General features: G+C 38.9%; 1 protein-coding gene across 1 annotated transcript in view; it reads left to right on the top strand.

Annotated features, from left to right (window-relative positions):
* The window catches only part of LOC122813820 (zinc-binding protein A33-like), a 66,617-nt gene that overhangs the window by 2,614 nt on the left and 36,615 nt on the right, over positions 1–27,388 (top strand). The window contains exons 2-3 of the mRNA XM_044086347.1: positions 19,969–20,064; positions 20,446–20,679. Of these exons, the coding sequence (XP_043942282.1) occupies positions 19,969–20,064; positions 20,446–20,679 (330 nt within the window). The remainder of the gene's footprint in view (positions 1–19,968; positions 20,065–20,445; positions 20,680–27,388) is intronic.

Genomic DNA, 27,388 nt, shown 5'->3' with positions numbered 1-27,388 from the left:
TTACAACACAAACAACATGCCTCGTTCACTGTTGAACATTTTCTGCTAGCTTCTCAGTTGTGTAAAGTATTTATTCTGACATTCTCTAACATAATTCTAAATTTCCCAGATTTTGTTATAATTCTAGGTATGGTGTATACATCAAACAAACTTTTTAAAGCTAATTTCTTTTTCTAGTAATCTTTCCCAGCCTACATTGATATTTAAAACTACTGCATATTTTGTAACATGTTCATTTATATGCTCTGAATATTATTCCCTGACTACAGAGAGTGAAGGGGCCAGACACCCTGGGTGCAAAGTGTTAGTGGGAGTGTGACTGGCAGATCCCTATCAATCTTCAGTGCACCACTTGTCCATAGCATATCGATGCCCTTTCAGAACTTTCAAATGGATAATAAACATGAAGCCTGAAGGCAAAGAGAGTCAACTCTATAAGAACCCCCATGGGCAACAGAAGCTGAAATACTTCCAGAAGAACTTTTCTCTCATGACATAGATGTATCAAGTAGCATAACCACTCCAACACCACATGGTTTCTCTTACAATAAGAATCTCCATTGACTGAAGATTCAGTGATAAAGCTAGCTCCAGTCATTATATGGCCATCCTGCAAATCAGGTATGGCCTTGTGCCACCTTATCACATTACTATGTTATCATCAGCTGCTATGTTCATAGGTAGGTACTAGGCTATCGGCCCAAGGGCCTACGTAAGCCTAGCCAACAAGGTTCCCTGGCTTACGCCACCCAAGAAAGTTATTTTCCTGAGCAACTGTCGAGAGAGACACAGAAGTGATCCCCGGGGCGTATTTCCTATTTCCCATCCACTCATCAAGATTTTTCTTGAAGAGTGCTAATGAAGAACTTTGCTTGACATAGATGGGTAGCCTGTTCCAGAGTATGGGAAGTCTCTGGGACAGGAATCTATCCCTCCAGCATGTCCTGTTTATTGTGGTGACAAGGTTTAGGTCCCTAGTGCATGTAGCTTGGAGGGATTGGGATTTCTTTAGGTGTAGCATGTCCAACAGCTCTGGGTTTGACATAGCTTTATATGTTAGGCAGAGATCACCTCGGAGTAGGTGATATGCTACAGAGTAAAGCTGGAGTTTTTTGAGGTGGTCAGTGTAGGGCATTTGTTTGAGGCCAGTAATCCTCTTTGTGAGGTACTTCTGTGGCCTTTCCAGCTGTTGCAGATGTCTTGTGACGTACATTCCAAAAGGGGCATTGTACTCTATAATGGGTTTAATGAGTGTCGAGTAGAGGGGAACAATAACCTCTTTTTTCCTGGATGAGAACCCTTTTATGATGAGGTGTGCCACATAGAAGGACATTCTGACTACTGTGGTGATGTGACTATCAAAGGAGAGACTACTGTCCACCTGGGTCCCAATGTCTCTTATCACGCATTCAGTGTTAAGTAGATTGCTGCCTATGTGGTAGTTCATGGGTACAGAGTTTTTACCAAAGGGGATGACACTGCTGGCATTGAGCTTGAGGCCATGGCTCTGACACCAGGCATATGTCTCAGCGAGGCCCTTCTGTAGGATGTCCACATCATTTGGGGACTTAACTATGGCTCCTAGTTTGCAGTCATCTGCAAACTTCATTAGCCAGAGGCCTTCTGTGTTAGCATGTTCTTCAGAGAAGTAGATACCAAACAGGAGAGGTCCCAGGACAGAACCCTCTGGTACTCCACTTGTCACTGCTTTGAGGTCAGATTTGGAGTCTGCAACTTTTACAGTGTGGGTTCTGTCAGTGAGCCAGTTGGCAACCCATCTTGTGATGTAGGGATTTATACCTAGTTTAGTGAGTTTAGCTGTAATTCCAGAATGGGGGATAGTGTCCAATGTCTTGGCAAGGTCAAGATAGGCTGTGTGAACCACCTTACCCTCATCTACGGCTTTGGTGACTGCCTCAAAGAAGTCGATCAGGTTCAGGAGGCATGATCTGCCTTTCACAAACACGAACTGGGAGGGATCCAGAGTTTGGAGATTACCAATGTCTTTGTTTATGAGTTCCATGATGATACATTCCAAGGCCTTGCAGACCAGGCTAGTCAGGCTAATAGGTCGATAGTTCCCGGGATCAGTTGTGGCTCCCCCTTTGTGGAGTGGGATAACTGTTGCTGTGTGCCATTCAGTGGGTACAAAGCCTGATGTGAGGCTATTATTCAGCATGGTGCTTAAGTGAGGAGCCAGTTCATTCTGAAGTTCCTGTAAAATGCAGCCTGGGATGTTGTCCGGTCCCATGGATGCTGTGTTTTTGGCTTTAGAGAGTGCAGCTTTTACCTGCATAGTTGTGATTACAGGGACTCTGCATTCTTCCTGTATAGATTTGGGCCCTTTAGGGGGTGAGGGGGGTAAAGTCAGCACTGAACCTATCTGCCAAGATGTTGGCAATATCAGTTGGTTCTGTAATTTTCGTGCCTTTGTGCTGTAACTCAGAGCAGATCTGGGTGTTGCCATAGAGATTCTTGACATAGCTATAGAATGCTTTGTGGTTGCCCTTAGAATCAGTGGCACTTTTGTTTTTGTAGCTAGCTTTGGAGGATCTTATAAGGGATCTCAGCTTCTTACTGAGGTTGACCAGGGAGCTCCTCCACTCATGGGATTTTACTCTCTTTTGCAACAGTTTCTTCCTTCTGTTGTACAGTTTGTTTATGGTAGGGGACCACCAGATTGGCTTCCTTTTTTTGGAGGATAGCGTCTTGGTTCTGTTTGGGATAGTAAAATCCATGCACTCATGTAAGTTCTTATAGAGTGCATTTGAGTAGGATTCAGCATTGTAACTGTATTATCCATCTGCATGGTTGTCATGAAGTTCACCACTTCTGTCTTAAGAAGCATGAAGTTGGCTTTGGAGAAATGTTTTACCGTGGTGTCCTTAATGGGGGGTGGGGGCGGGATGTGGATATCAAGGGTGATTAGCTTATGGTCAGATCGGACCAACGAGGAGTTTACTTCAGGTGTGGAACACCGGTCACTCATGTTGGTAATGACTAGGTCTCGGATATTGTTGCCCCTGGTGGGGGTGTGGATAAGTTGATCCAGGGCATTGGAGTTTATGAATTCCAGAAAGCATTGAGCTAAGGAGTTGGTACATGAGTAGTTTTCTCAGTTAATGGTGGGGTAGTTGAAGTCGCCCATTATTAGGGTGCTTGGTTGAACCCTAATATTTTCCAGTACATCAAGAAAAGAGGAGTGGGAATCCTGGGGCATGGTGGGGGATCTGTAGCAAGCTACAATTTGGATTGCAGTTTTGCCCAGAGTTAGTTGCACTTGGATAACCTCGGATGCATTATACTGAGCAACTAGCATGGAGGTGTGGATATCCTTAATGAATATGGACACACCTCCGCCTTTGGTGTTTCGGTCTAGGTTTCATGGCCGAAAAGTGTGGTATGAGTTATAGCCTGGTAGTGCAGGGGTGCTCTCTGGAGCCTTGAACCAGGTCTCAGTCACTGCACAGATATCGATGTTCTCCATTTTAAGGAGTGCCTCGAGTGAGTGCATTTTGAGATTTAGACTTCTAGCATTGAGTAGCATTACCCTCAGTTTTTGCTTGCCTGTTCCTGTTACGGTGGTGAATTTGTTATTTGAACCTTGCCTAAAAAAGGCCCTATAGGGGCAGCAAGAGCCTTAGCCAGTATCCGGAATCCCAGGGGCGACAGGTGCAGGCCATCTGTGGCAAAGCATTCTGGTCTGTTGACCATGTCATCCCAAGCAGACAGATACTGGATCCCCTTAGAATGACACCAGAAGCTTAGCCAATTGTTGAAGTCAGTCATTTTGTCCTTCTACTGCGGTATCATTCGGGGCAATGACAGAATGCTACTGAGGGCTAGGGTCATACCTGCCTGGGCTATATGATCGAAGACCTCTTCCATCTCTTCCATGTCTCTTTTCATGTAGTACAGGGAGGTACATCTCAGGTCATTCACACCAACATGGACAATGGCATAGTCATATTTGTACTTGTTGTGGAGTGACCTGAGTGCGTGGGTTATGTGGCGGATCCTGGCACCTGACAGGCAGCTGACAGTAACCTTCTCTTTGTTTAGCCTGGTGAGTGGGAGATCAGTGTGCCTGACTATAGAGTCACCTATGACTAGTGTGCTTGGTATGTTGTTTTACCTTATTGGCTGTGGTTGAGTGGCACACTGACTCTGTGGGATATGTGTCATTTGGATTGTGTTGGGGGATGGAGGTTGCTTGCGTTTCTGCTTTGGAGGTCTCTGTTGCTTAGACAGATTATTATTGAGTGCCTCTGTAAATGCTTTTGTGTTACTATGTGTGGATTTTGGTGGTGTAGATTTAGTGAGACTATGCGATGAGTGTGGTGTGGTGCAAATGTTTACCTTCTCCTCATGACTGTCAAGTTCAGTCTTGGTTAGAGAGAGCTTTACCTCCAGTTTGGCTAGATAAGTGCATCTCTCACAGGTTGTAGTGTTGGGTGGTAGGAGGAGAGGGTTGTCTGTGTAAATGAGGCAATTTCTACATTGCCTCAAGATGTCCAGATTCATCAGACAGACAGGAGAGAACACTGGGAGCTGAACCCTTGGACATGCCTGAATAAAAATATTTTCCTCTAGATAAGTGAGGAAAGTGAGTACACTAGCTGTTTTTCTCTAAGCAGGTGAGAAAAGTAAGTACAAAAACTGTTTTCCTCTAGGTAATGAGGAAGATTGAGTGCTATAGTAATTAGTAGCTTATTTAGTGCTTACAAGTTCTGAACAAGTGCTGAGCATGAATAAGCAAATTTAAGTGATAAAACTAAGAATCTGTATCTGCACTAGATGAGTTACAAGACAGAAACAAGTACAAATGCAGGCTTTCAAATCAGAAAGTTGAGAGAGATGGAAGAGATTGCCCAAACAGCCAATAACTACAATTTCTGTGCCAGAACCACTCCTTATGTGGTAGACAGGTTACCTAGTGCTTACCACTTCCACTGATAAGCTAGAAGGCTTCATTCCAACACAGAAATGCTTGGGGGGCTCAGAAGCTTACATACAGTCCTGGATACAGAAAATCTGTATCTGGAACACTAGTTACAGGAAAGGTAGGAAACAGGCTTACAGTTTTTTTTTACAGAAAAGTAGCAAAAACAGTAGTAAAAACAATTCACATGCAGTGCAAGCTAGCACACTTGAGTATGTAGCAATATTAAACCAAACACAGTTTAAAAATGCAATTAAATTAAAAAGGGCTAAAAGCAAGTGCAGAAAGAGTTTATTAGGTAGAATGTGGTAAAGAGATGGGACTGGGGGAGTGTCCCAGATCAAATCTACAGTGGGGCAGGCAACTGCAAAAGCCACCAAATTTAAACTACAAACCAAAAATAGGGAGGGTGGGTGGAACAAAACAGTTTCAACAGAGATCTAAGCAACAACTAACAGTACAAATTCTAAAACCAAAAAAAATGTACTCAGCTCTGTATATTTGCAGATCAGTCTCTCAGAACAAGGAGACAAACGTTTCAACAGAGATCTAAGCAACAATTAACAAACTCTATAACCAAAAAAAGATATACTCAGCTCTGTATATTTGCAGATAGCCTGGAAGGCAGTCTCTCAGAACCTGTAAAGAATGTCCAGGACAAGATAATATAAAAATGCCATAACAGTCGGAGAGATTGGAAACATTCCCTTCAAACTGATGGGCAGTTTTTTATTTGAGGAGGCCGTATCTCTTGGACCAAGCAGGAAATCTAGGTATATCCCCTGGAATGTGAGAGGAAGAAAGAAGTAAATGTGGTCTCTCAAATTCTGACATGCAGGAACAATTCAACAGTCCAGTTCACTGACCTGAGAGGGAATGAAGGAAATCTGGTCCAAACGGCTCTCTGACTAGTCCCACAAACTAATTAATGCTGGTTGTTCCTCATGAGAAACCTCACATTATGTACTTTCTTGATGGTCGCTAACAAAAGACAGTCAAGAACAGCTAATCAATACAAGACATCATGTTCTGTATCATTTCATTCATCAAAAAGGTTTTCTTTTGAGCTTATGTAACAGGGACATCAAAAACATTTTCTGCTGAAAGGGAACACATTTTTTTTCTTTTACTGTAGACTGTTATCCCCATTAAGTCCAGGAGTGATATATTAATCTGAGGTTTACTGTCATTATTTTGAATGATACTCAGTCGACTGCACTATGTTCGACAATGGAAAGTCGAACACAGCAATGTCGAACTTTAAAAGCAAGCCTAGGAACAGGTTTTAACATGGGTCGAGATAGGGGTGAGATTTGTAGTTCAGCAATAGCAGTGAACCCCTATCTCGACCCATGTTAAAACCTGTTCCTAGGCTTGCTTTTAAAGTTCGACATTGCCGTGTTCGACTTTCCATTGTCGAACAAAGTGCAGTCGACCGAGTGTCATTCGAAATAATGATAGTAAGCCTATTCTGAACTGGTTTATTATTGGATGAGTGGATGATTCTTGGATAAGATAGTTTTCTAACTATGGATATATGTGAGTCCTCCCACAGTAGCACTTGGAATATACCATGTGCAGTGCTGCTAACATTGGAAATGATGATTTCCTACTTGATAACTTAGGAAACTCTTGTAGTGTTTGAAGAATGGAATATATGAATATGCATCCTAAATATCCAGAATGACAATCCCTGCCTTTTGAGTCAGCAGATGGATGAAAGATTGAAGGGTTATTGTCTTAAATATCTTCTACTTCAAGTGCCTATTGAGGCTGAAAAGCATGAGAAGCCTTCATTAGCTTTGCTTTATGGCAGCAAGGGAAAAAAAACATTTATTTGTAAGGAGATGGAGCCCTGTCTATTTTCTTGACAAAGGAAAAAAGGGATTGGCCAGTTTAGAATGGTCAGAGGTAAGTATTTGATATAAAGTCTTTCTTGCAGCCTGGCCACTCTGAAGGCATAGAGGGGTGAAGCCCTTACTCCAGCCCAATCAACTCAGATTCAATTGACAGCTGAGGTGACTGACGGCACACCAAGGGAGAGATGGGTATGCCTCTCATCTGAGAATGAGTGGTTATGTGGGCATTCTTAGCTGCAATCTCTGGTAGAGGCTTGAGAGATTGCATGAGGGGGGCATAGCTTAGGAGGGGTAAAGTGGTGGACATGGCTGAGCTGCCACAGAGGTGGAGTGATAAGCCTCATTGCCCCATTGCACAACCACACCTAGAATGTTACCACGATATTGCATTGGAGGGAATGAAGGATAGGGCTTAAATGAACCCCCCCAACATAATGTGGATGGTCAAGACCCCAAGGACAATTTCAGATTTCAAGACTAACCCCAGTAGAAGCAGAGTAAGTCTGGGGGATCAAAGAATCTGGTATAATTGGTACAATGCCTGACTACCCAAATTACTGCATAGGGTCAGTCTTCCATGATGTTATGGCAAGGATTTTCAGCTCTGATAAAAAAAAAAATGAAAGTGCTGCTCTTATCAAAAAACAATTAATTAATTAAATTAACATGGAAAAACATATTTTTGCATGTGATTTGGTACTGTATATGGTACACCTAATTCCACAGGTTTGTTTCGTTTAGTGATAGTTACAGCTAGATAGCTGTTCGCTGTCTCATGCCTACATATTCGGATATCCTGTATATTAATTTCAGTCTCTTAAATCTTTCTGAATTTGCCCTGTAAGTTGTAATTCCTTTACATGGCCCACCAATATTTAAAAACTGACTTCGTAAACTCTAATTTTATTTCCTTTCAGCTGGATATCATATCCTCTTCATCTAGTGTTATACTTTTCCTTGAATTTCACTTCTGTTACCAAATCACTTAAAATCCAGTTATGTTATTATCATTCCCCCTTTTTTCCAGTGCATTTACTTATAATTTATGCTTTTCCTCGTAACACAGCCCTTATGTACCCTTAATGTTCTTATTACATTTTATTTGCAAAGTCTCAACCACATATATTTCTTGCCATCTAAGTGGCATCCAGAATGGAACACAGCACTCCAGGCATGGCCGAATGATAGATATGTACAGTGGGAAAATAAATACAGGGTGTCTGAAGATAGGAAATTAATTGCACCAGGATACACTTTGATATTGGCTCCTACCATATGCAGTAGTACAGGTAGGTATGTAAGTAGGTAGGTGATCTTTTATTGTTTCAACTCTTTTGCTGTACAATGTTTTAAATAATATCAATAAAGTTCATGAGATACACATTATATTGGTCCACTTTCTTGTAAACTAATGTATGCATACATACACAGATGTTTTGATCTATTTTCTATATACATATCTACAAGTTAATAAAATTGACATACATTCAGTACCCTTTTAAGATGAAAATAGTTCAGACAACTGACTGTTATTCTGTCGTATTGTCTGGTTAATGAAAGGTATAGATCACAAAGCTCATTTTATTAAGACCAGTTGATCAAAGTAATTTTTTTTCAGAATTTATGTTTTAGATTTTTTTTTCTGAGGTTTGACAGCCTTGGAGTTAGTTAAAACAGAGGGAATAGCAAGAGGATATGTTACATCTCACAAGAAGGCGTAACATCAAAAAGACTCCTGCACGGTGAGCAAATGCACGGCTCAGTGGGAACCAATTGTCAAAAAAGAATAGAGCCAGCATATGGTATCCTGAATTTATTGTAAATAAGGTTAATAAACCATCACAAAATAGGCCGGTTTCGGTAGGAAACTCACAACCTTCTTCAGTGTTAAAGACAGTTATAATTGTGAACATATAAATACACCCATCAGTGTTCCTATTGGTTGAATCAAAAATTTTCATTAAGACCAGGTGGAAATAATCCCCCCAGTTTTACAATCCATTTCTTTTCTTTGGTGTTTAAAATGGAATGCACCCTGTTTTATTAGTCATATTACCAAATATAGTGTCAATAATCATAAAAGAGAATTTGGCAGAGTTGTGTACTAAGTGATGTTTATACAGTGCATTGTTCATTCTCCTATTTTTGATGTTGCTAATATGTTCAGAAATTCTTATTCTGAAGGGTCTAGAAGTTTGTCCTACATAAAATGAGCCACAATGGCAGGTGGCCAGATAAATCACCCAATCGCTGCTACAATTTGGAAAAAAATTAACATCATACACGACTGAGCAATTTCTACTTGAGAACTGTTTGGACTTATTGATCTTATCACAATTTGTACAATGTCCACATGGAAAACAGCCTATCAGTGGATCCCCTGTAAGTGTGGTCTGTGTGAAATGCAGACGACCATCCCTGGTACCATGTTTAAAGTGGTTGAAAAATGAACCAAGATTTTTTTCCTTTGCGGAAAGAAAATTGGCATCTGTCAGGTATAAGGTTGGTTATTTCTGAGTCATATTGTAAGATGTTCCAGTGTCTGTGTACACTAACAATCAGTTGGTTAGAGTTCCTGGCATAAGTAGTAGTGAATCTAAGTGTTGAACAACTATTTAGGCTATGTTCCTTATAATTTAATAGGTTTTGTCTATCATAAGAATTGACCATATTGCTTGCACTTGAAACATAGCCCATGCCATACCCTCTAGATCTGAATCTTTCCGTGAGGTCTCTCCGATGAGTTTGAAAAGAGGACTCAGTAGAGCAAATACGTTTGATACGAATGAATTGTGATTTTGGGATGTTGCGTATTGCACGTGGGGGATGGAAACTAGAAGCATGAAGAATTGTGTTGTATTCAGGATGTTTCCTGAAAACCTCGGTTGATAGTGTATTGTCAGACAATTTAGTGACGGAAACATCCAGAAAAGTAATGTTCTTGTGATCGTAATGAACAGTAAATTCCAAACCCCAGATGTTGCTATTCAAATAAGATATGAAATCATGTAACCATTGCAAGTCCCCTGTCCATACCATCCAGCAGTCATCAAGGTAACGTCTCCAGATGTCAATGTGTTGTAAAAATGTATTGTTGTGGCAATCATATATGATATGGTGTTCAACAAGGGCCATAAAAAGATCCACATAAATGGGAGCAAAAGATGCCCCCATTGCTGTGTCCTTGACCTGCCAATAACATTTGTCTTGATAGGAGAAGACATTACTTGTGAGGACAAATTTGGCTAATTCAGCCAAAAAGGAATTAAATGTGGGTTGATATAAACCAGCCTTATCCAACCAAAAAGACAAAACCTCCAATCCAGTCTTGTGAGGGATATTGGTATATAGAGAACACACATCAAGTGTACACAGTAAACAGTCATCTTCCAACTGGCTGTCTGAAATGATCTTGAGAAAGGTGGTTGTGTCATGTATTCTTGAACGTATCAAACTCAATAAAGGTTTGAGATGTTTAGTGAGAAATAATGAGAGAGGTTCAGTGATATACCCCCTACCCGAAACAATAGGTCTGCCAGGAGGGTTGGAGGGATCCTTGTGGATTTTAGGTAAGAAATAGATATATTGTGTAGCCGGGTCCTTGACAATGAGTTGTTGTGCAATTTAGTAATGATGGATTCATCTCTGGCCCAAAGAATAAAATCCTCGATCTGTTTTTGGAACCTGAATGTAGGATTGATGGTCATTATGGAATAATATCTTTGGTCTGAGAGTTGTCTATTGGCTTCTTTATCATAATCACACCAGTTTAAGATAACAACAGCACCCCCCCTTGTCAGCAGAAATAATTACAATATTCTCATTATTCTGTAGCTCAAAAATAGCTCTCCCTTCTGCCAGAGAAATATTGTTAGATTTAAAACGTACATCAGAACCTGAAAAATGAAGATCTTTGAGAATATTTCTCTGGAACTGTTGTACTAGTGGATGCATCGGTGGATTACATGTTGATTTGTGATATATAAATCTATCACTACTCAAACTACCAGAGTCACCAAAAAACAATTTGAGGTTCAATACTCTACAAAAGGAGACAACATCTTGAGCCAACATGTCCTCAGAAACCATGAAACCGGGTACAAATGACAACCCTTTATTCAAGACCAACAGATGAGTGGGTGAAAGTACAAAGTCAGATAAGTTTAAAACATTGTTGTTAGTGAGAGGGTTTACTTCTCCATTACCATTTTCAGTAAACCTTGAATGTTGGTAATGCCTTCTATGTTTTCTACCCCCCTGTGTTGTTTTGACCTAAAGGGATGACACCCAGATTTCTCTTGGGGGCCGGTGATCCTGACGCAGACTGAAGTTCATTGTCAGTACATGAGGATATATCCTCAGTTGAAGACCCAGAGAATGGACCTGACTTTTTGAGAATAGACGAGGTCTTTTTCTCTTAGAGGTTCTATTCACCCTGGGGGTAAATCTGACCTGTTTCGTATTACTTGCAAAGGGGTTTGTACTTTGGTAGTCACCTTGATCCCTCTGAATTTTTTTTAAATTTTCTAGTCCGTAATTGTTCCTCCAATATCTTAAGATCACCCGCTACTTTATTAAGATGTAATTTGAAAAATGTTTCCCCCTTCAAAAGGTTTGATGTCACCTACCAACTTGGTAACCATTTCAATCTCAGAATCAATAATTCTGTCATAGAATTTGGATAAGGTTTCCACAAAAGATATGGAAGCCTGTTGCTGAATAGAGGACCACTGTTCAATAAGTTCTTCACTGGCATTTGAAACAAGAGGCTGGATGCGTATAGACCTCTGGGAATAATCCCTTTGGCCAAATAGGCCTTAAATAGTTTAGAATGCCAGATGTTTGATCTGAGTGTTTTAAGATGTACAAATAAATTATCAAATGCTAAAGCACATTTGGTTTCAAAATCAGATTGACCCATATCCTTGGTCTTGTCACCTGGAATGGAACTCAGACCAAACACTCTGAGATCCTCTCTGTCCGCGGATAGGCCCGTCACAAAGCTAGCAAGATCCATAATGTGTGATAGTAGCTGACAATAATAGTCAAGAAAACTAAGTCAGCTAGATAAAGTTTAAGGACAATAACAGCTCAAAGATCTCAAAAATATAATTAAAGAATCTCAGCTGTGCCCCTAAAGAATTGTGAAATGCCAGCCTTATGCGGTCATGAAATAAGAAAAAACAAAACAGTGGTACTGTAAACAGCCAACAGACAACTGGCCCCTGATAGAAAAGAATTTTTAACCAAAAAGTTGACTAAGTGATAAGGTGACCATAACCTTGAAGATGCCCATTTCACTTTTGACAGGGGGGGAAAGCAAATTACAAACAAGGGCATGTGGTCCTGATGTAATATAATGTGAAAATTGTCACAAAATGACATATGAGTAATATTTAAACATTAACACACAATGTTTGAAACTGTATAAGAAACAGATGTCATGAGCCTTGAAGATGGACCAACAACTAGAAAACAACTAGAAAATAGAAAATGATCCCCTGTCTATGGATTAAATGATGAATTAAGCAACAAAACCGTGCTAACCAGATACTTGGTTCATGTTGGTTAATAAATATCTTATTCCACAAAACCGCTGCTTTCACCTATAGGTAATGCTTTGAAACACAATCCTTAACTTTGAGAATACAATAGTAAGTACAAAAAATATATGTAATGGCTGAAGACAGTATCAACTAAATAATTATTAATTTGTACAAAATAAGAATAAACACTCTATCGAACTGCCAAGATTATAATTGTCATGAATAACACATTTAAAAAATGTAAACATGAAAGCTGTTAAATGTCACTGAAAACGGAACCGTTTGGCAGTCAATGTTCTGCAGAAAGAGTGTAAATCATTAAAGTCCCAAACTGAAAGGCACAACTGCCTGGTGGCAAAAAAAAGCAAAAATATGTATAAAGTTAGAAATGCAGGACTAAATGAATAATAATTCAAATACTGCAACAAAATTTGAGTAGGCCCAAAGTTTCTGTTCTAATGTTGCCAACGGAGATGTCCGTAACCTCGTAATGTTGAGGAAAAAATAAAAAGTACAGTATGTTCACAATTATAACTGTCTTTAACACTGAAGAAAGTTGTGAGTTTCCTACCGAAACCGGTCTGTTTTGTGATGGTTTATTAACCTTATTTACAATAAATTCAGGATACCGTATGCTGGCTCTATTCTTTTTTTGACATCTCACAAGAAGTCATGAATTCCAAGTGTTCTGTTCAAGTTGGCTCCCCTACAGTTGCTTGAGCATTAGTAGTACCATGAGAATAAAAGACAAAAGGCATAACGCTAAATGTTGTTTTACATGGGAAATCATTGCCGGTTCTGTCTCTAAGTGTACACTGGCAATAATGCATTTGTTTTGGTAGATATCTCCCTTCGAGTTACTGCAAATGTGGAGTTGGTACATATAAGTTCGGGGTGAGTGTATAAGCAATTAACATTTATTTTTTTTCATTCTTCTATGTTTGTACTTTTTTTCATCCCTTCATCAGCTTTCAGGAAGTCAGTGTTTCATAGTAGAACCATGGATTAAAGTCATCTCATATCTTATTTTATCTGCAGTATTTACATCTCCATATCAGTTTCATGATTATTACTTTCTGATTTGTTATACCTCGGAATGGCCTAAAGGAAGTTGCCATGCTGACACAATTTTGTTTTATAGTCACGCTGGTGTAATTTTACATGGACACGCAGTGCACTCTGGTAAGAATATTTACTGTGGTCGTATCTCCACACTGACATACGTCGAGTATTATGATTGCCTTCATTTTCATTCTTTAGCAAGTGTCGTTTTGTCTTTTGCAATGGCTTTTTTATGTTTATTATTATTCCTTTGAGTGCGGTGGTGGTGCTGCAGTAGCGTTGTCACCTCATAGCAAGACGTTGTCCCGTTCGATTCTCAGCTAGAGCGTCTTCTGTGTGGAGGCATATGTGAATGGGGCGTGCCTTTGTTGAAGGTTGTGCGTCAGGGCTGGTAACCCGGTATGTAAAAATCCACTACCAATCATTAGCGGACCGGAGTTCTGCTGTGGCGACCTCTAACCGGGAAAAAGCCAAAAGACACAAACAAACAAATTATTATTCCTTTGAATATCTATTATCCTTTCTTATTGCTGCTTAGACTACAGACAGAGGGACAATTAACAAAGCATTCATATAACAAATACATAAATCTACATACGTGCAGTAATATTATCATATGCTAAAAGAATATAAAACGTCTTCACTCCTAATATGTGGAAAATCAATTTAGTATCTTTTTTTTAAACAAACCTTATTTTTACAGAAAACTACAAAACGTAAATAGATAAGTAACAGAATTAAACCTGTTGTAATATCACTACATTCGAATCAATATCCGACCCCTCCACATCATCCAAAACCATTCCAACCAGGTCTTCTTGTATAACTTTCTTCCAGAACCTGAACACCTGCCTATTACTTCTATGTCTTTGATTTCTTGGAGTGTGATGACTGGCTGGATCTTGTGATATTAAATCGACTTTTGTTAGTTCCGTGCCAGTCCTAACCTACCTCTAGCACTCAGTCGTCTCCATCACCTTCTTTCCTAAACTATCTCCACCTACTCCATTTCCCAAGATATAACAATTTATGCCTTTTCCAAAATCCTTTCCCTTCTTTTTTCATGATTTATCCAATATTTCCTCTACCTGCAGGCTCTCTGGAAGTGATGCCAACTTCCATTTTCTTGTAACAGCCTTCTAGGTTATAGTAATGACCAAAAAGAGAAGCCTTCTCTCTCTGGATATGTCTCCTCAGGGGCAATCCCCAATAAGTTTAAGTTAATCCTACCGCCTAATGGAAAACACACGCTACCAGAGACTGGAGTTCCCTGTGAAAATCTGCCGGCTTATGGCATTCCCAAAAAATGTGCATCCCTAAAGTACTTGTGGAGGCATTTTTATGCAAATACTTTGAAATCTGGGCTCCTTGTTGCATATTTAGTCAAGTAACAGATCTGCTTCCATTGCTATAAGGTACGTTATACTTATAGGTCTCTCTCCCAGGTGGCCTTCTACTGCTGTTCAATACTATTAGCCGAACATTTCAACTCTTTATACAATTTACTGATCAACCATCTCACTAACAGGGTCTCAACCCTTCTTTATGTCAGTAGGTCAATCAACCCTACTTTCGGTCTACCTCCCTGGGGATATATATATATATATATATATATATATATATATATATATATATATATATACACACACACACACACACACACCTTTTTGGTTGCAATTAACATTCCTTCAAACTTCAGTCTAAGACCATTTCTCAGAGTGAATTCTGTCTGCATTCTCTACCAGTCTAACCAGTCCATCCTGAGCCTCAGCTGTACTCTAAAACCATATTCCTGTTCCTTTTCTATACTGACTTTTAAAGGACTCTTCTTGTTTCTGTCTCATCTGAAAGTGTATTGTCAAAAGGATATAATTCACCCTGGGGTGAGGCTCTCATCTGTCTAATTTGGAAAACACAGAGGTTTCAGGATACTGCTGTTGCCCACGACTGACTCTGAGGTCCCCCCACCCCTAAAGCTACATCTTCTAATACAATCCTGTTCCACTTTGTATCATACTTCTCCGACTGCAGGGCTAAGACAAACCTCAGATGAACTTCTGGGATTCCTAATCCTCCCCACTCATTCATTAAGATTAATCTGTCCCAAGCTATCCTAGGCCTTGTTTCCCCTCACATTAAGCTAGTTTTAAGGTTTTTCACCTTTTTCAGAAAAGTGCTAGGCACCCCCCCCTCCAGGAAACATTGAAATCCGTATAAGCATAAGGGCAGGATAAAATAAGCACTCACCCGTACTCTCTAGTCTAACTCAAGAGGGGACATCCTCCACCTTCTGACATCTTCTTTCAACTTTTTCTGGATCCTATTCAATGTTTATATCTCTATAGATATGGGTACCTTATCTTAATCTCTTGTGAAGAAGACTCCTGTAGCAACAAGGCCTGTGTTTTATGCAGGTTAACTTTACATCATGAGACACCACAAAACTCCTGAAGTAAGAAAAAATATTTATTTAAATCTTTCCTGGACCCCCCTCCTCAAAAAAGGACATTGTCTGCATGTAGCCCTATTATATGGGTTTCATTCCTGATGGTGATCTGTCTGTTGTTTGATTCTGTTACCAACAGCTCTATATAATGCAAACAGATATATGGACAGAGGACAACCCTGCCTTGTACCCTTATAAGCACAAATGAGGAAAATAATCATTGCACTATTGTTATTCTTGCCTTTATCAAGTTCCCTCAAAATCCAAATTTAGTCAAACTCTGCCTTTATAAGAACTATTTTGGCATAGTTGCAAGTCTTTTTAGGCTCATTAGGGCTACTCTTTCACTTACAAAGTGAGCAGTAGAGTGGCTTAAAGAATGCTGGTCGACCACTAACAAATCCTGTTTGATCCTGATCTATTAGTGCTAGCACATATTTTGCCAACATTGGTGACAAAATTGCTATAAATAATTTCTAATTGTGATTTAACACAAAAATTGACTTATTCAAGATGTATGAATCTCTTTTCCTCCCCTTTTTCTATTATCACTTGTCTCCAGTCCCAGAACTAGTACCTAATTAAATAGGTACATCAAAGCATGCAACATCTATTGCAATGAATTACGGTGATTTCTTTAAGTGTCATTCTTCTGCATAAGTTTATCTAGAACAGGGTAAAAGGGGTAACTGCTCTGGATGCAAGGTGCTAAGTGGTGCAATCGGCAGTTACTAACATGAGGCTTTATCGCAGAAATGAATGCAGATATTGCAGCTGCAATCAGGGCTGAAGTGGGGTTGTAGAGTAACTGTATGAAGCTGTTTGCAACATTGTCTGTCCTCAATTTAGACTTGTGGGGCACCTGATCCTCGACAGGCATTGACTGCCAGGTGAGATCACTACCGCTGTGTTCTTCTGCATAGCACTGAAAGGTACATCTGAATGTTGCACTTAGAAATTACAGCACAGTTAACACTTTGATTTATACTCAGAATTGTAGTTGTCAGCCGCATTATCCAGCTGGTGTGAAGTAGGTTATCTATCACTAATAACACATGCGTAAAAGTAATTCCGCAGTCCATTTTAAGTTTAAATCTTTTTATTTTTATTTATTAGTAGTAGAATGCTTTCTACTGACATTGGCTTTCTGCCTCTGTATCTCTGTCACTCTGTCTCTCTGTGGGTCTGTCTCACTAAGGCAGTTTCAATAAAAATCATTCTAATAAGGACAGAAGGACAATATTTTAGTCTATAAGTAAAATATTGTCCCTCTGTCATTAACGAGACAACACACACACACACACATATAAACGCACACATTCTCACATCTCCCTACATCATTTTAAAAAAGAACTATGTAGTGGGGATACTGTAACTCCCTTCCCACGTAGTCTATGAGATCATACTGGATTCTTGCTGAGGAAAGCTCCTTGATTATATGAGGTGATCCACAGGATGGTTTTCTTTCATCTCACATGGTTTGCATGCAGTAACATCAGTTTTGTAGAGGCATATTTAAGGGAATAATTCATATTTACCTTATGACCAAATTGTTTGTTTAATAGTAAGTGATCAGTCTGTAGCCTTGAAATCCCTATACATTATAAATGTATCACCAATTTCAGGTGCTCTGATGGAGAAGATTATAGACACTCTGTGCATATCAGTTAGGAGTGGTGTTCCACCAGTTGTTTAGAAGTATATCATGTCTCCTACTGTATATCCAAGTAAGAATGATGCATTTACTGCATTTGCCATTTGTCAGATTTAGTCTGGTGAATAACTGAGTAATGAATAAGCAACCTGTCAGTGAAGTAAGTTGATCCTGTTACAAGTTCTCACCACGTGGCATGGTAAAATCACTGCTACAATTAGATTCTGACACTGAAGATAAGGTCTAATACTACAAAAGAGACAAATAGCAGAAGCTGAAGTGCAACACAGTTATTTTGTCATTAGTGAAAAGTGCAGTTTACGTGAATGGAATTATCTTTATTATACTTGTCCAATGGCAGTTTGACTTGCTAAAAGTTAACTGAGTGCTACAAAGGAAGCAATCTATGTATGGCTCTTATATATGGCTGTGCACTGTACAGATGTGTTGAGGTTTTTAATTTCATAAAGGAAATGAAAAGGTACCAAACTGGATCAGATGCACAACTCAGTGATCAGAAAACCATAACGGTAAAGTTAACTTTATAACACCAAAGCAGGCGTGGTACTTCAAGATAAAATAAACTCATCCAGTTATTTGGGAGTGATAGAGCACTGAAGGCCTAAAAAAATACAGAGACACACACACACAAAATCTGACAGCCTTTGCAAACAAGGTATATGAAAAAGAGATTGTTAAATAAATATTAATCTTTCTATATTTTAATAACGTTTCAGAAATTAAAGCTATGACATATAATTACTTAAAAAACAAAATAGCAAAACAAATGAAAACATAAAAAAGAATGCTTTTTATTTAGTCTCTCTAAAAAGTAAAAAAATGTAAAAAATAAGGAGGAAGAGTGAAAACTTTGCAAAAGAAACATAGGCAAGCTAACAAGAAAAGCATTCAAGGTTGGTTTTGCGGATTCCTGCTACTTCTGGTACCTCATTATCACAATCAGCAAAACCAGTAATACCCAAATCATTAGTTCATATTTGGGGGGGGGGTATCTGCTCTGATTATATTCACTCTGAATACTAGCCATGTTAAATGTGAATCAGAGCAGATAAGCCCAAATATGAATTAATGATTTTATTTAAAATCTGAGCTCTTCAGTGTTTCTTTTATGTTCTTCTTCCACCAAGTGCCATTAATTTAATATGCAGTTTTGATTAATTAGAAAACTGTTATACTAACTCAAGTTTATCTTCCAATATATTGGTAGAAAAGGAATAATACATTAAATCATTAGCATGACAAGAACTGATACACTTAAACTATTCTGGAATTTTTGACTCCAGTAAATTACTCCCAACAAAAAAAGGGGGGGGGGTAATATAAATTATACAATGATGGGTCATTGTTATTCAGAAACATGCACGCTCATTGGATACTCCGTCTCGCATGCCCGTTGTAACTTGAGTGTATACCAATAGAAAAAAAAGTCCGGCTGCTGAAATACCGTTGAGATGCCAGACTTCTCTATCAGCATATGCTTACAGAACAGCAAAATGTGAGAAAAATCAAGTAAAATTCCTAAAGCATAAGTGGTCCTAATTTTCCAGAATACATAATCCAGTGAGGAACTGAACAGTCTGAAAAAAGAAACAGTCATCACTTTTATCTATAAAACGTTTTACATTCAGAGCCTACAATTTGGAAGTACTAATGTGTAGGAGTATGTTTTCTTGTTTATATGGACATCTTTATATTTTCTTACACATTACTACAGATGGCCTTGTTTGATATAAAAAAAAAAATGATCAACTAGACCATCCCATCTTCTGGAATACTGTTGGCATTATTGTCCAGGAGCACATTTATAGGTTAATAGGTTCATAGGTTGGTACTAGGCTATCGGCCCTAGGGCCTGTACAAGCCTAGCCATAACAGTTCCCTGGATATTATTTGGAGGTTTAAGTATGGCAGTTTGCCGGTATGATAAAGGAGGAAGAACTGGTCACCTGCTACCAGATAGGGAGTTTCGGAAGGGTACAGTGAACATAAATGCAAGGTAAGAACGTCTGGCAGCTGGGCCTTATAAAATACAAACAAAAATGATTGCTGTCTCACATTAATGAATTGTTGCTTATATATCTTAGTCACATGGCTGTATAACTCAGAGAAGACACATAAGCAGCCAAGATCAGAGCCCATGTTGCTAACTTAGTGTAAATATATGTTCAAACACTGATCTTGTATTTTGCTCTGCCTTTATTGTGTAAGTCTCATTACATGTGACTTTAAACTAGTTTCTACTTTGTAATAACAGCATTGCACTTTAGCCGTACATTTTATAACAGGAGTCACACAGCTGGCTTTACTGTTGCCAAGTCACTTAACGTAACCATGATGTACCACCTTCACATGCCTGCAGTTTTGTGTTAGGATGCTGAATAAATTACAGTACTTAAAATGCCTTACAACACTGTTTTCTGTTAATTTTATATCTCTAGGATAAACTGAAAATAGCCTCCTCTCCTTTGGAATCACAACTGAAAGAGTTTAGGCAACTTCAGAACCAGCAGAAACAAAAGATCTCTGTAATCCAAGTGAGTGAAACAACATTTATTTTTTGTAGAGTACAGTAGACATCCTCTTATCTGGTCACTGGGACTGGACATTAGGCTGGATAAACAAATGGCTGGGCTGGTTAATCAGAAAAAGCATTCAAAATAGCATTCATGGGTTATAAATCAGCCAGAATAACAGGATTTGTGTTTGTATGCATTTTTCTAATGAATACGAAGTCTAAAACTCAAATGTCTGTCATTATTTAGCCCAGAGGAGGCGGACGTGTTCTTCTCTGTTGTCTTTTGCTAGGGCTACAGCATACATTTAATGGCCGGTTAAAGAGAGGCTGGATAAGAGGGAGTCTACTGCATAATTAACCATTAAGTTTAAATCTTAAAACTATTTTTTTCTTTCCCCAGAGGAAAACCCAGATCTTAGAGCAGCACATTGCATCAGAGTTTGCCAAACTGCACCAGTTTATCTCAAACAAGGAGAACCAACTTATTCAGCAGCTTAAAGAGGAAGCGGCAGGAATAGTGAGGGAGATGGAAATAAACATGAAGGAAATTCGACAGACCATCAGCACCCTTGAGAGAAGGATATCTGCTGTTCATTCAAAAGTTCAACAGGATGATCCCCTGCATTTCTTAACAGTAAGACACATTTATAATGAATTTTTTTTGTTTTATGTTCATTTGTAGGACTGACAAATATAGGATACATTAAGAGTTTCTCTTTGATCACCTGTAGTGAACTGTGTGACTTTACTAACAAAAATTGTTTCCTTTTAACCTCTGCTTCAGTGCTGAGGAAATCTAACCTAACAGATCCTGCTAACAAAAAGCAGGATGAGGTCAACATTTTAAAAATGAGAATGATGCTAAAATCAAGTGTCAGTACTGTATTTTATATAAGTGAACGGGGTGAATTACACTTCATAAACCCAGAACTCTGAGCTTTTCACATGGGCAGCAGAGACTGCAAATATCTCCAGCTGAAAAGAATGACCTCTGGCTAGAATTTTATGTGGACAGAAGTGCTACCAGCATTGACTTATTCTTCTAAATATAATACAGGACTATAATGTTCCTTCTTTGGATCCCCTGGATGAATTCCTCCCTTCCCCTACATTTTGCTGTTGTTCTTTTGTTTGTGCAACATCAGACCACAGATTGTACTTAGTTTATTATAGCAGTGGTATCTTGAATCGATATAACTTTAATGTAGGATATCTCTAAAATCAAAACAGGAATTTATCACCTTGAAAAATGTGATGAGAATAATATGTGGATAACGCACCGTACATGCTGTACAAAACTGAATCATTTTTACTATATTTCAGTAAACGAAGACAAAATTCTAAACAAATAATTCTGGACTTTTTTGTAAGGTGCATAAATTCTGCTATAGGGAATTTACTTGTGTTTTAGATAAGGAGGGCAGGGTTGTCAAAATAGTTAAGGTCTTTACCTCACAGGTACAAGGTTCAACTTAGGTTTGATTCTGGCCTTTGCTTATTGGCCAGGCATATAATGGTCTAGACAGGTAGCCTAGTATTTAACTATGACCCTAACAAACTATTCCAAATACTGTCTCCATGGCATAGAGAGACAAAGCCTTGAATACAGCCCAGATGATCTGCGATCAAGTAGTGGCTGGCGCGCTGGAGAAACTGGGCACAAGAGGATAGGTGTAGCATTTCCCATCCTGAACTAATGGAAGGGGGTGGTCCTAGTCACTAGCTGTGTTAGCTACTGGCAAACAGAAGCTGGCTGAAGTTAGTAGTGCTTCCCAGGCTGAGGGACATGCGCATAGCTTATCAAACTAGTGATGGCAGCCCTCATTAGCATGTTATCAGGAACATGTACATGCAGGGGAGGAGGACTTTGTAGACTGCATCAGAGATGAAAGTCCTAACATCATCCATTCAATGTCAGGGTTATAGCCATTAAGCAAAAATCCTGCTGGCTCTCTTGTTAATGGCCTCAAATGATTAATTATTGTTCTTCAAGAGAATGAATGGGCTAATTGTCAGGAGGAAGGTCAGTGGATGGCAGGAAGTGTATGGGGAGAAATAATAAAAAGATACTGCTCTACAAATGATAGTTATTTAGAAAGGATAGAGCAAAAGAGTGGCAGAAAAGGAGACAAAAGACAAAACAGACATTCAGAGAGAGAAATGTATGACAGAAAAAAAAGAGGATGCCAAACAAGTGAGACAAAAGAAAACAGAGCAACCAGAACAGGTGTGGGACAGAGAAGGCCACTGAAAAAAGCAAACAAAACATTGCAGGAAAAACATATTTTAAAAATGTGGAGCACACAATCTGCAATCTTTTGTAAAAGCTTCCCCAAAATTGTTGATGGATGGCTACGGGCCTGAGTTAGAGCTATCTGTAAAAGAAAAAAATTCTCATCAGAAGTTTGAGGAAGTCTGGGAAACATGATCCCAAAGGGAATATGCATCTATTTATAGAAAGGACAGCATCAGATATGACCATGCAGTCCAGTAAAAGTCATGTGGAGCCAGGATCTATAGGACAGCATGGTGGTCTTGGCTTAAAGGAAAAGTCCACCATCATCTCTAGTGTCACTCAACTGTGATATTTCTTTTCTTCCTACAATGTAGCTCTAGTATGGTTTAGTTACTAGAAACTAGCCTTCATAAAATTTTAATTTACTTGAAATTGATGGTGATGCCTCTGTATCCTCTGTGTACAGGTGTTCCATCATATGCCCCCCCACCACCACTTAGTATGATCAACTCCTAAGCTGTCTTTACTCAGAGAAAAGTTACATGCTTGAGTCTTGCACAAAAACAAGTATTTGCCCTTATCCTTTCATCAGAAAATTTGATAAAAACACTATTTTTAAAGTACAGTATTTGAAAATGTCAGTCTGAACGTTTATGTTTCAGCAAAAGAATCCCACATGAACACTATAGGCTTCTAGTGCATTAGCACATAGTACCCTGAGTTTATTCTGGTGTCAGTTTTGCACAAAGGTACCATCTATAAATTGTCATGTCTTGCTAGTGCTTTTTTGTAAAAGCATTGCAAGAAACTGAATGATACTATTTAGTCACCAAGCAAGAATCGTGGATAAATCATCTGATCTTTTACATTAGTCACCTTTATGACATTAACTTTGCAAATATTTTCTATTTTAAAGCACAGCTTGTCTGAGACGGGCAAGACATTCACTGCCAACACAGCAGGCAGGGCTGTACCAATTTGTAGAGCAACTACCGTGTGATCAGGGCAAATTCTCTTCTTTGGAGATTGGGACATGTTCACATTTTACCATGAATGTAGACCTCAGTACTGACTGGGCATACTGAAAGAGAATAGCTGCCATGACTAAGCATAAGAGTCCAGACTGGTTTTCTCTTTGATCCCATCTTCTACATTGTACTTGTACTTACTTTCACTTTGTGCTTTCAGCATTAGTAAGACATGGCAGTCGTTGCTGTAGCCATCAATAAGAGGATATCCTGAACAATGGCTATGTACTGGCTCTTGCTTTTGGTCATGGCCACTGCATTGCCTGCTGTATTTCTCAACTTAATTCATCCCTGTAACAACGTTAAACACAGAGGGAATGCAGTGCAGTCTCTGAATGCAAGCTTTAATTATAAATACAATAAATACAATAAATATCCAATATCCAGACAGAAAATCACCTTGGTGAGCACAACGAGTTAAGCGCTTTCACCTACTGAATTCTGAGGAAGCCTACATTCAGTAGGTGAAAGCGCTTAACTCGTTGTGCTCACCAAAGTGATTTTCTGTCTGGATATTTATTGTATTTATTGTATTTATAATTAAAGGTTGCATTCAGAGACTGCACTGCGTTCCCTCTGTGTTTAACGTTGTTACAGGGAAGATAGCGCAGTTGTAGAACTCAACGTTTATTCAGATTCAACTTAATTCATCCATGTTTTCTTAGGTGTAGTGTTTGTAACTTTCTAATTTCCAGGCATTGGGAATGAGAGACAACTTATTGGTAGGCTACTGGTGTCCATATGCATTGTGTGCCCAGTTCATCAGGACCTCCACTTCTTCAGGCCTTGCTCTTTAGCAAACTAACTGTCTTTATTTGGTAGTCCTTTCCTTTAGACCGAAGTTTAGAATGACTCCACATTGAGACAATAAAATAAAGTTTCCCACAGATATTCCAAATAAATGAACTTTCTGAAAAGATGCACCAGTCAAAATTAGAGGTAAAATAAATAAAAACATTTTTTTTGGGTGGGGGGGGGGGCAGGGGCCCTCAGCACTACACACTCCTAACTTATAGAGAAGATAAAACACCTAATGTAAGTGAAACGTGGCCTGCACAACTGAGTTGTCGCAGTGCAGCCAGTCTGTATGAACAAAAGATTCCAGCAGCCAAGGATTTATTGAATTCCACTTGTCCTGTATCTTAGCGAGTTGTCTATATTCCAGTAGTCATAGATCTCACATGTAGAATGGATCTGAGGCAGCACATTTGAAATGATTAAATTTTTTTTTAGATACTGGTTTTTGGGAAACTCCATATTTGTGCACCATAAAGCAAAACTGATTTTATGGCAAATTGGTATGTTTGTCTTTTTGGCTTTTCCCGGCTAGGGGTCACCACAGCGAAACTCTGGTCTGCTAATGATTGGCAGTAGATTTTTTATGGTGCCGAGTTGCCAGCCCAACGCCCAACCTTCAGCAAAGGCACGCCCATTCACACATGTCTTTCAGAGGCCACTCGACCGCGGGGAGAACATGCAGACTCTACAAAGAAGGCACTCCAGCTGAGAATCGAACAGGAGAACCTCTTGCTGTGAGGCAACAATGCTACCGCTGTACCACCGCAGTTTTATGGCAAATTGGTATATTCTAATTTTTGTTTGGATGGCATTTTTTCTTTTGTTTTGATTCCACAGGCTATGCCTATGTGATTTGATTTTTCCGTTTTAAGTTTTCTCTCAGTCAGGTGTATGCGACACCCAAGATATTTGAAAGTTTCAAACTGTTCTATTGGTGCATTATTTAACACAAGCTGAAATGTCTGCTTGTCATTAGTTGTGACATTTGCTTTTTATGGGTTGATTGTTGACTCAAAATCATTCAGTGTTTTCCTGCAAGGAATAAAACATTAGTTGAGCTTCTGCAGTGTTATTGCTGAGTAATCTCCTCTCCTCAAATAAAGAAAGAATGTTGTAGGAGTGTAGGAATTTCAGGTATGCATTGTTGCTTCTTAGGTCCTTGGTAGAAAATGTAAGCCTAAGATGATAATAATGCATTTCCGACTGTTCTGAGATATCAATAGATTGTGTTTGTCTTTTATTGGCATCTGATGTTATACATTTTAAAATATGTGAAGCTGCTTATCACAAAAGACCCATATCTATGTATGGGTTTATATGACTTTTCAAGTTTTTGGAAACTCGAAATTCATATGGTCGAGACCATTTGATTGAGTATCTGAAAACTCAAAATAAAAGAAAAAAACAAATCTATGTTTTTCCAGGGTGGGGCAAGCCTCTCGCACCCCCCATACCTTCTGCAAATTATAAATACAAACTCCGAGATCACACTACAGTGGAGAAAAGGATAAATATTTTCCATTATCTGGAAAAAGGCACTTTAGTTAAGCCCTTCTGTAGTGTGAGATCTGATTTATTACAAATGATGAACACCCCCCGTTTCAGTTTAGATATCATGCTAGGCAGTTAAACCTGCCAATACTGACCATCAAATGACAGCAGTAGAATAAAAAACAGATTTGCTTCTGCCTGCTGTCTGTGCTACTGATGGGCCCCTGACTTTTTTTTAACATAACAGTATCTCTTACACTGCCTTTCTGGCAGTGCTCTGTAGTGCTTTATAGGTTTGAAAGCCAGCAAAACACTTAGCATTTTTTTTTCCTGCTGTAGGACAATGGCCGTTGCACTACAAAGCGTTATGATTGTGTGTCTCATGGTGAATTTTCTTGGCATCCGTCACGAACACATAATAAGCTAGTTATGATTGGTAACCTGCTTATAATCCTCTATAGTATAGCAAATTGTTGATTATAACCAGTTTACTGTGCTTAAGGAATGGATTCCAAGCAATTTACCTCGACTGAAGCTTAAGAAGTGAATTTCTTCAGATTTGTTTCTTGAATGCATAATAAACTCTTGTTAAAATTAGATATCTGATCATAACTCTTTGTAATACATCAGGAGTTTTAGCTGTCTCAGTATATTACTAGTTTAAAACAAGTAGAGGACCACAGTGTCCACCAGCTTTAAAATGTGTGACATACATTGTGCTGCCACACAAATGGCACTTAGAAGAAAAGTGCACCCCTAATCAAGAACTGCTTTAAAAGCTGGTAGATACTCTCCCCAACTGCACTTTTGTTTTTTGTTGCTGTGTTGCACTGAAAATGTTTTACAGCTTTCACAGCTGTCTGTATCTCTTAGATGCAATTCCGTGGGAGCTGGCACTTGTACAACAGTGAGAGACTTGCTAATAAGAAGAGTCATACATAAGATGCTTGCTGTAAGAAACTAAATGCAGCCAGACTCTTAAATACAAGCTTTCCTACAACAAGGATATTGTTTATTCAGTTAAATCACTGTGTATATGTACACAGCATGACCATTTTGTAAGATCAGTAAAATCACCTACCCCTGATGTGGCTAAACTGGTAATAAAGTATCATGTACTGTGGCTCAGATATATGCTTTTATCAAACCTTTTTATTTTGCTCTCTTGCTGAGACACATACATGTATGTGCACATATGTGCATAACAACTTACTTAATAGTGGTATACAGAAAGTCATAATACTACATTTAAAATCTGAAATGTTAAAATGTTCAACTTAAAATACCTACTAACAGAATACATGTACTGCATATGTACTCTGCATCAAAACACAGCCAGTCAACAAACAATCTCTCTTACATCATAGTAAAACAAGGGAATGAGTGCTTGAAGGGGTCCTGTTGGGGAGGGGGCAAATCCAGCTATCCGCACATACAGGGGAGTAAATATTTTGACATTTCAACATTGAATATTCAACATAATAACTTCAGTACATTGCTTTTCAGTACGTTGTCGTGGATACATACACATACTCACACAAGAGGTTGCAGAGCCTGGGAAGCACACTGCTTATTGTAGTGTTGTGTTTGCTATTTGTACACCAGTTAAAGTTGTCCTACCACAAGGTTTGGCACAGAAAGGAAATAGAGTTTTAAGTCTGAAGCAGGTAGGAAAACCAAGCAGCAGCAACTCTGGATGACAATTAATAAGGAACAGCTGTCCCTAGAAATATGTCATGGTTAGTAAACCTTGAGAGAAAGATTCCTGACCTCTGGCTGTAGAGAAGTTT

This window comes from Protopterus annectens, chromosome 10.part0, assembly GCF_019279795.1.
Source record: "Protopterus annectens isolate FY-2018-M chromosome 10.part0, PAN1.0, whole genome shotgun sequence".
NCBI lineage: Eukaryota > Metazoa > Chordata > Ceratodontiformes > Protopteridae > Protopterus > Protopterus annectens.
This window is presented reverse-complemented; position numbering and strand designations above follow the sequence as displayed.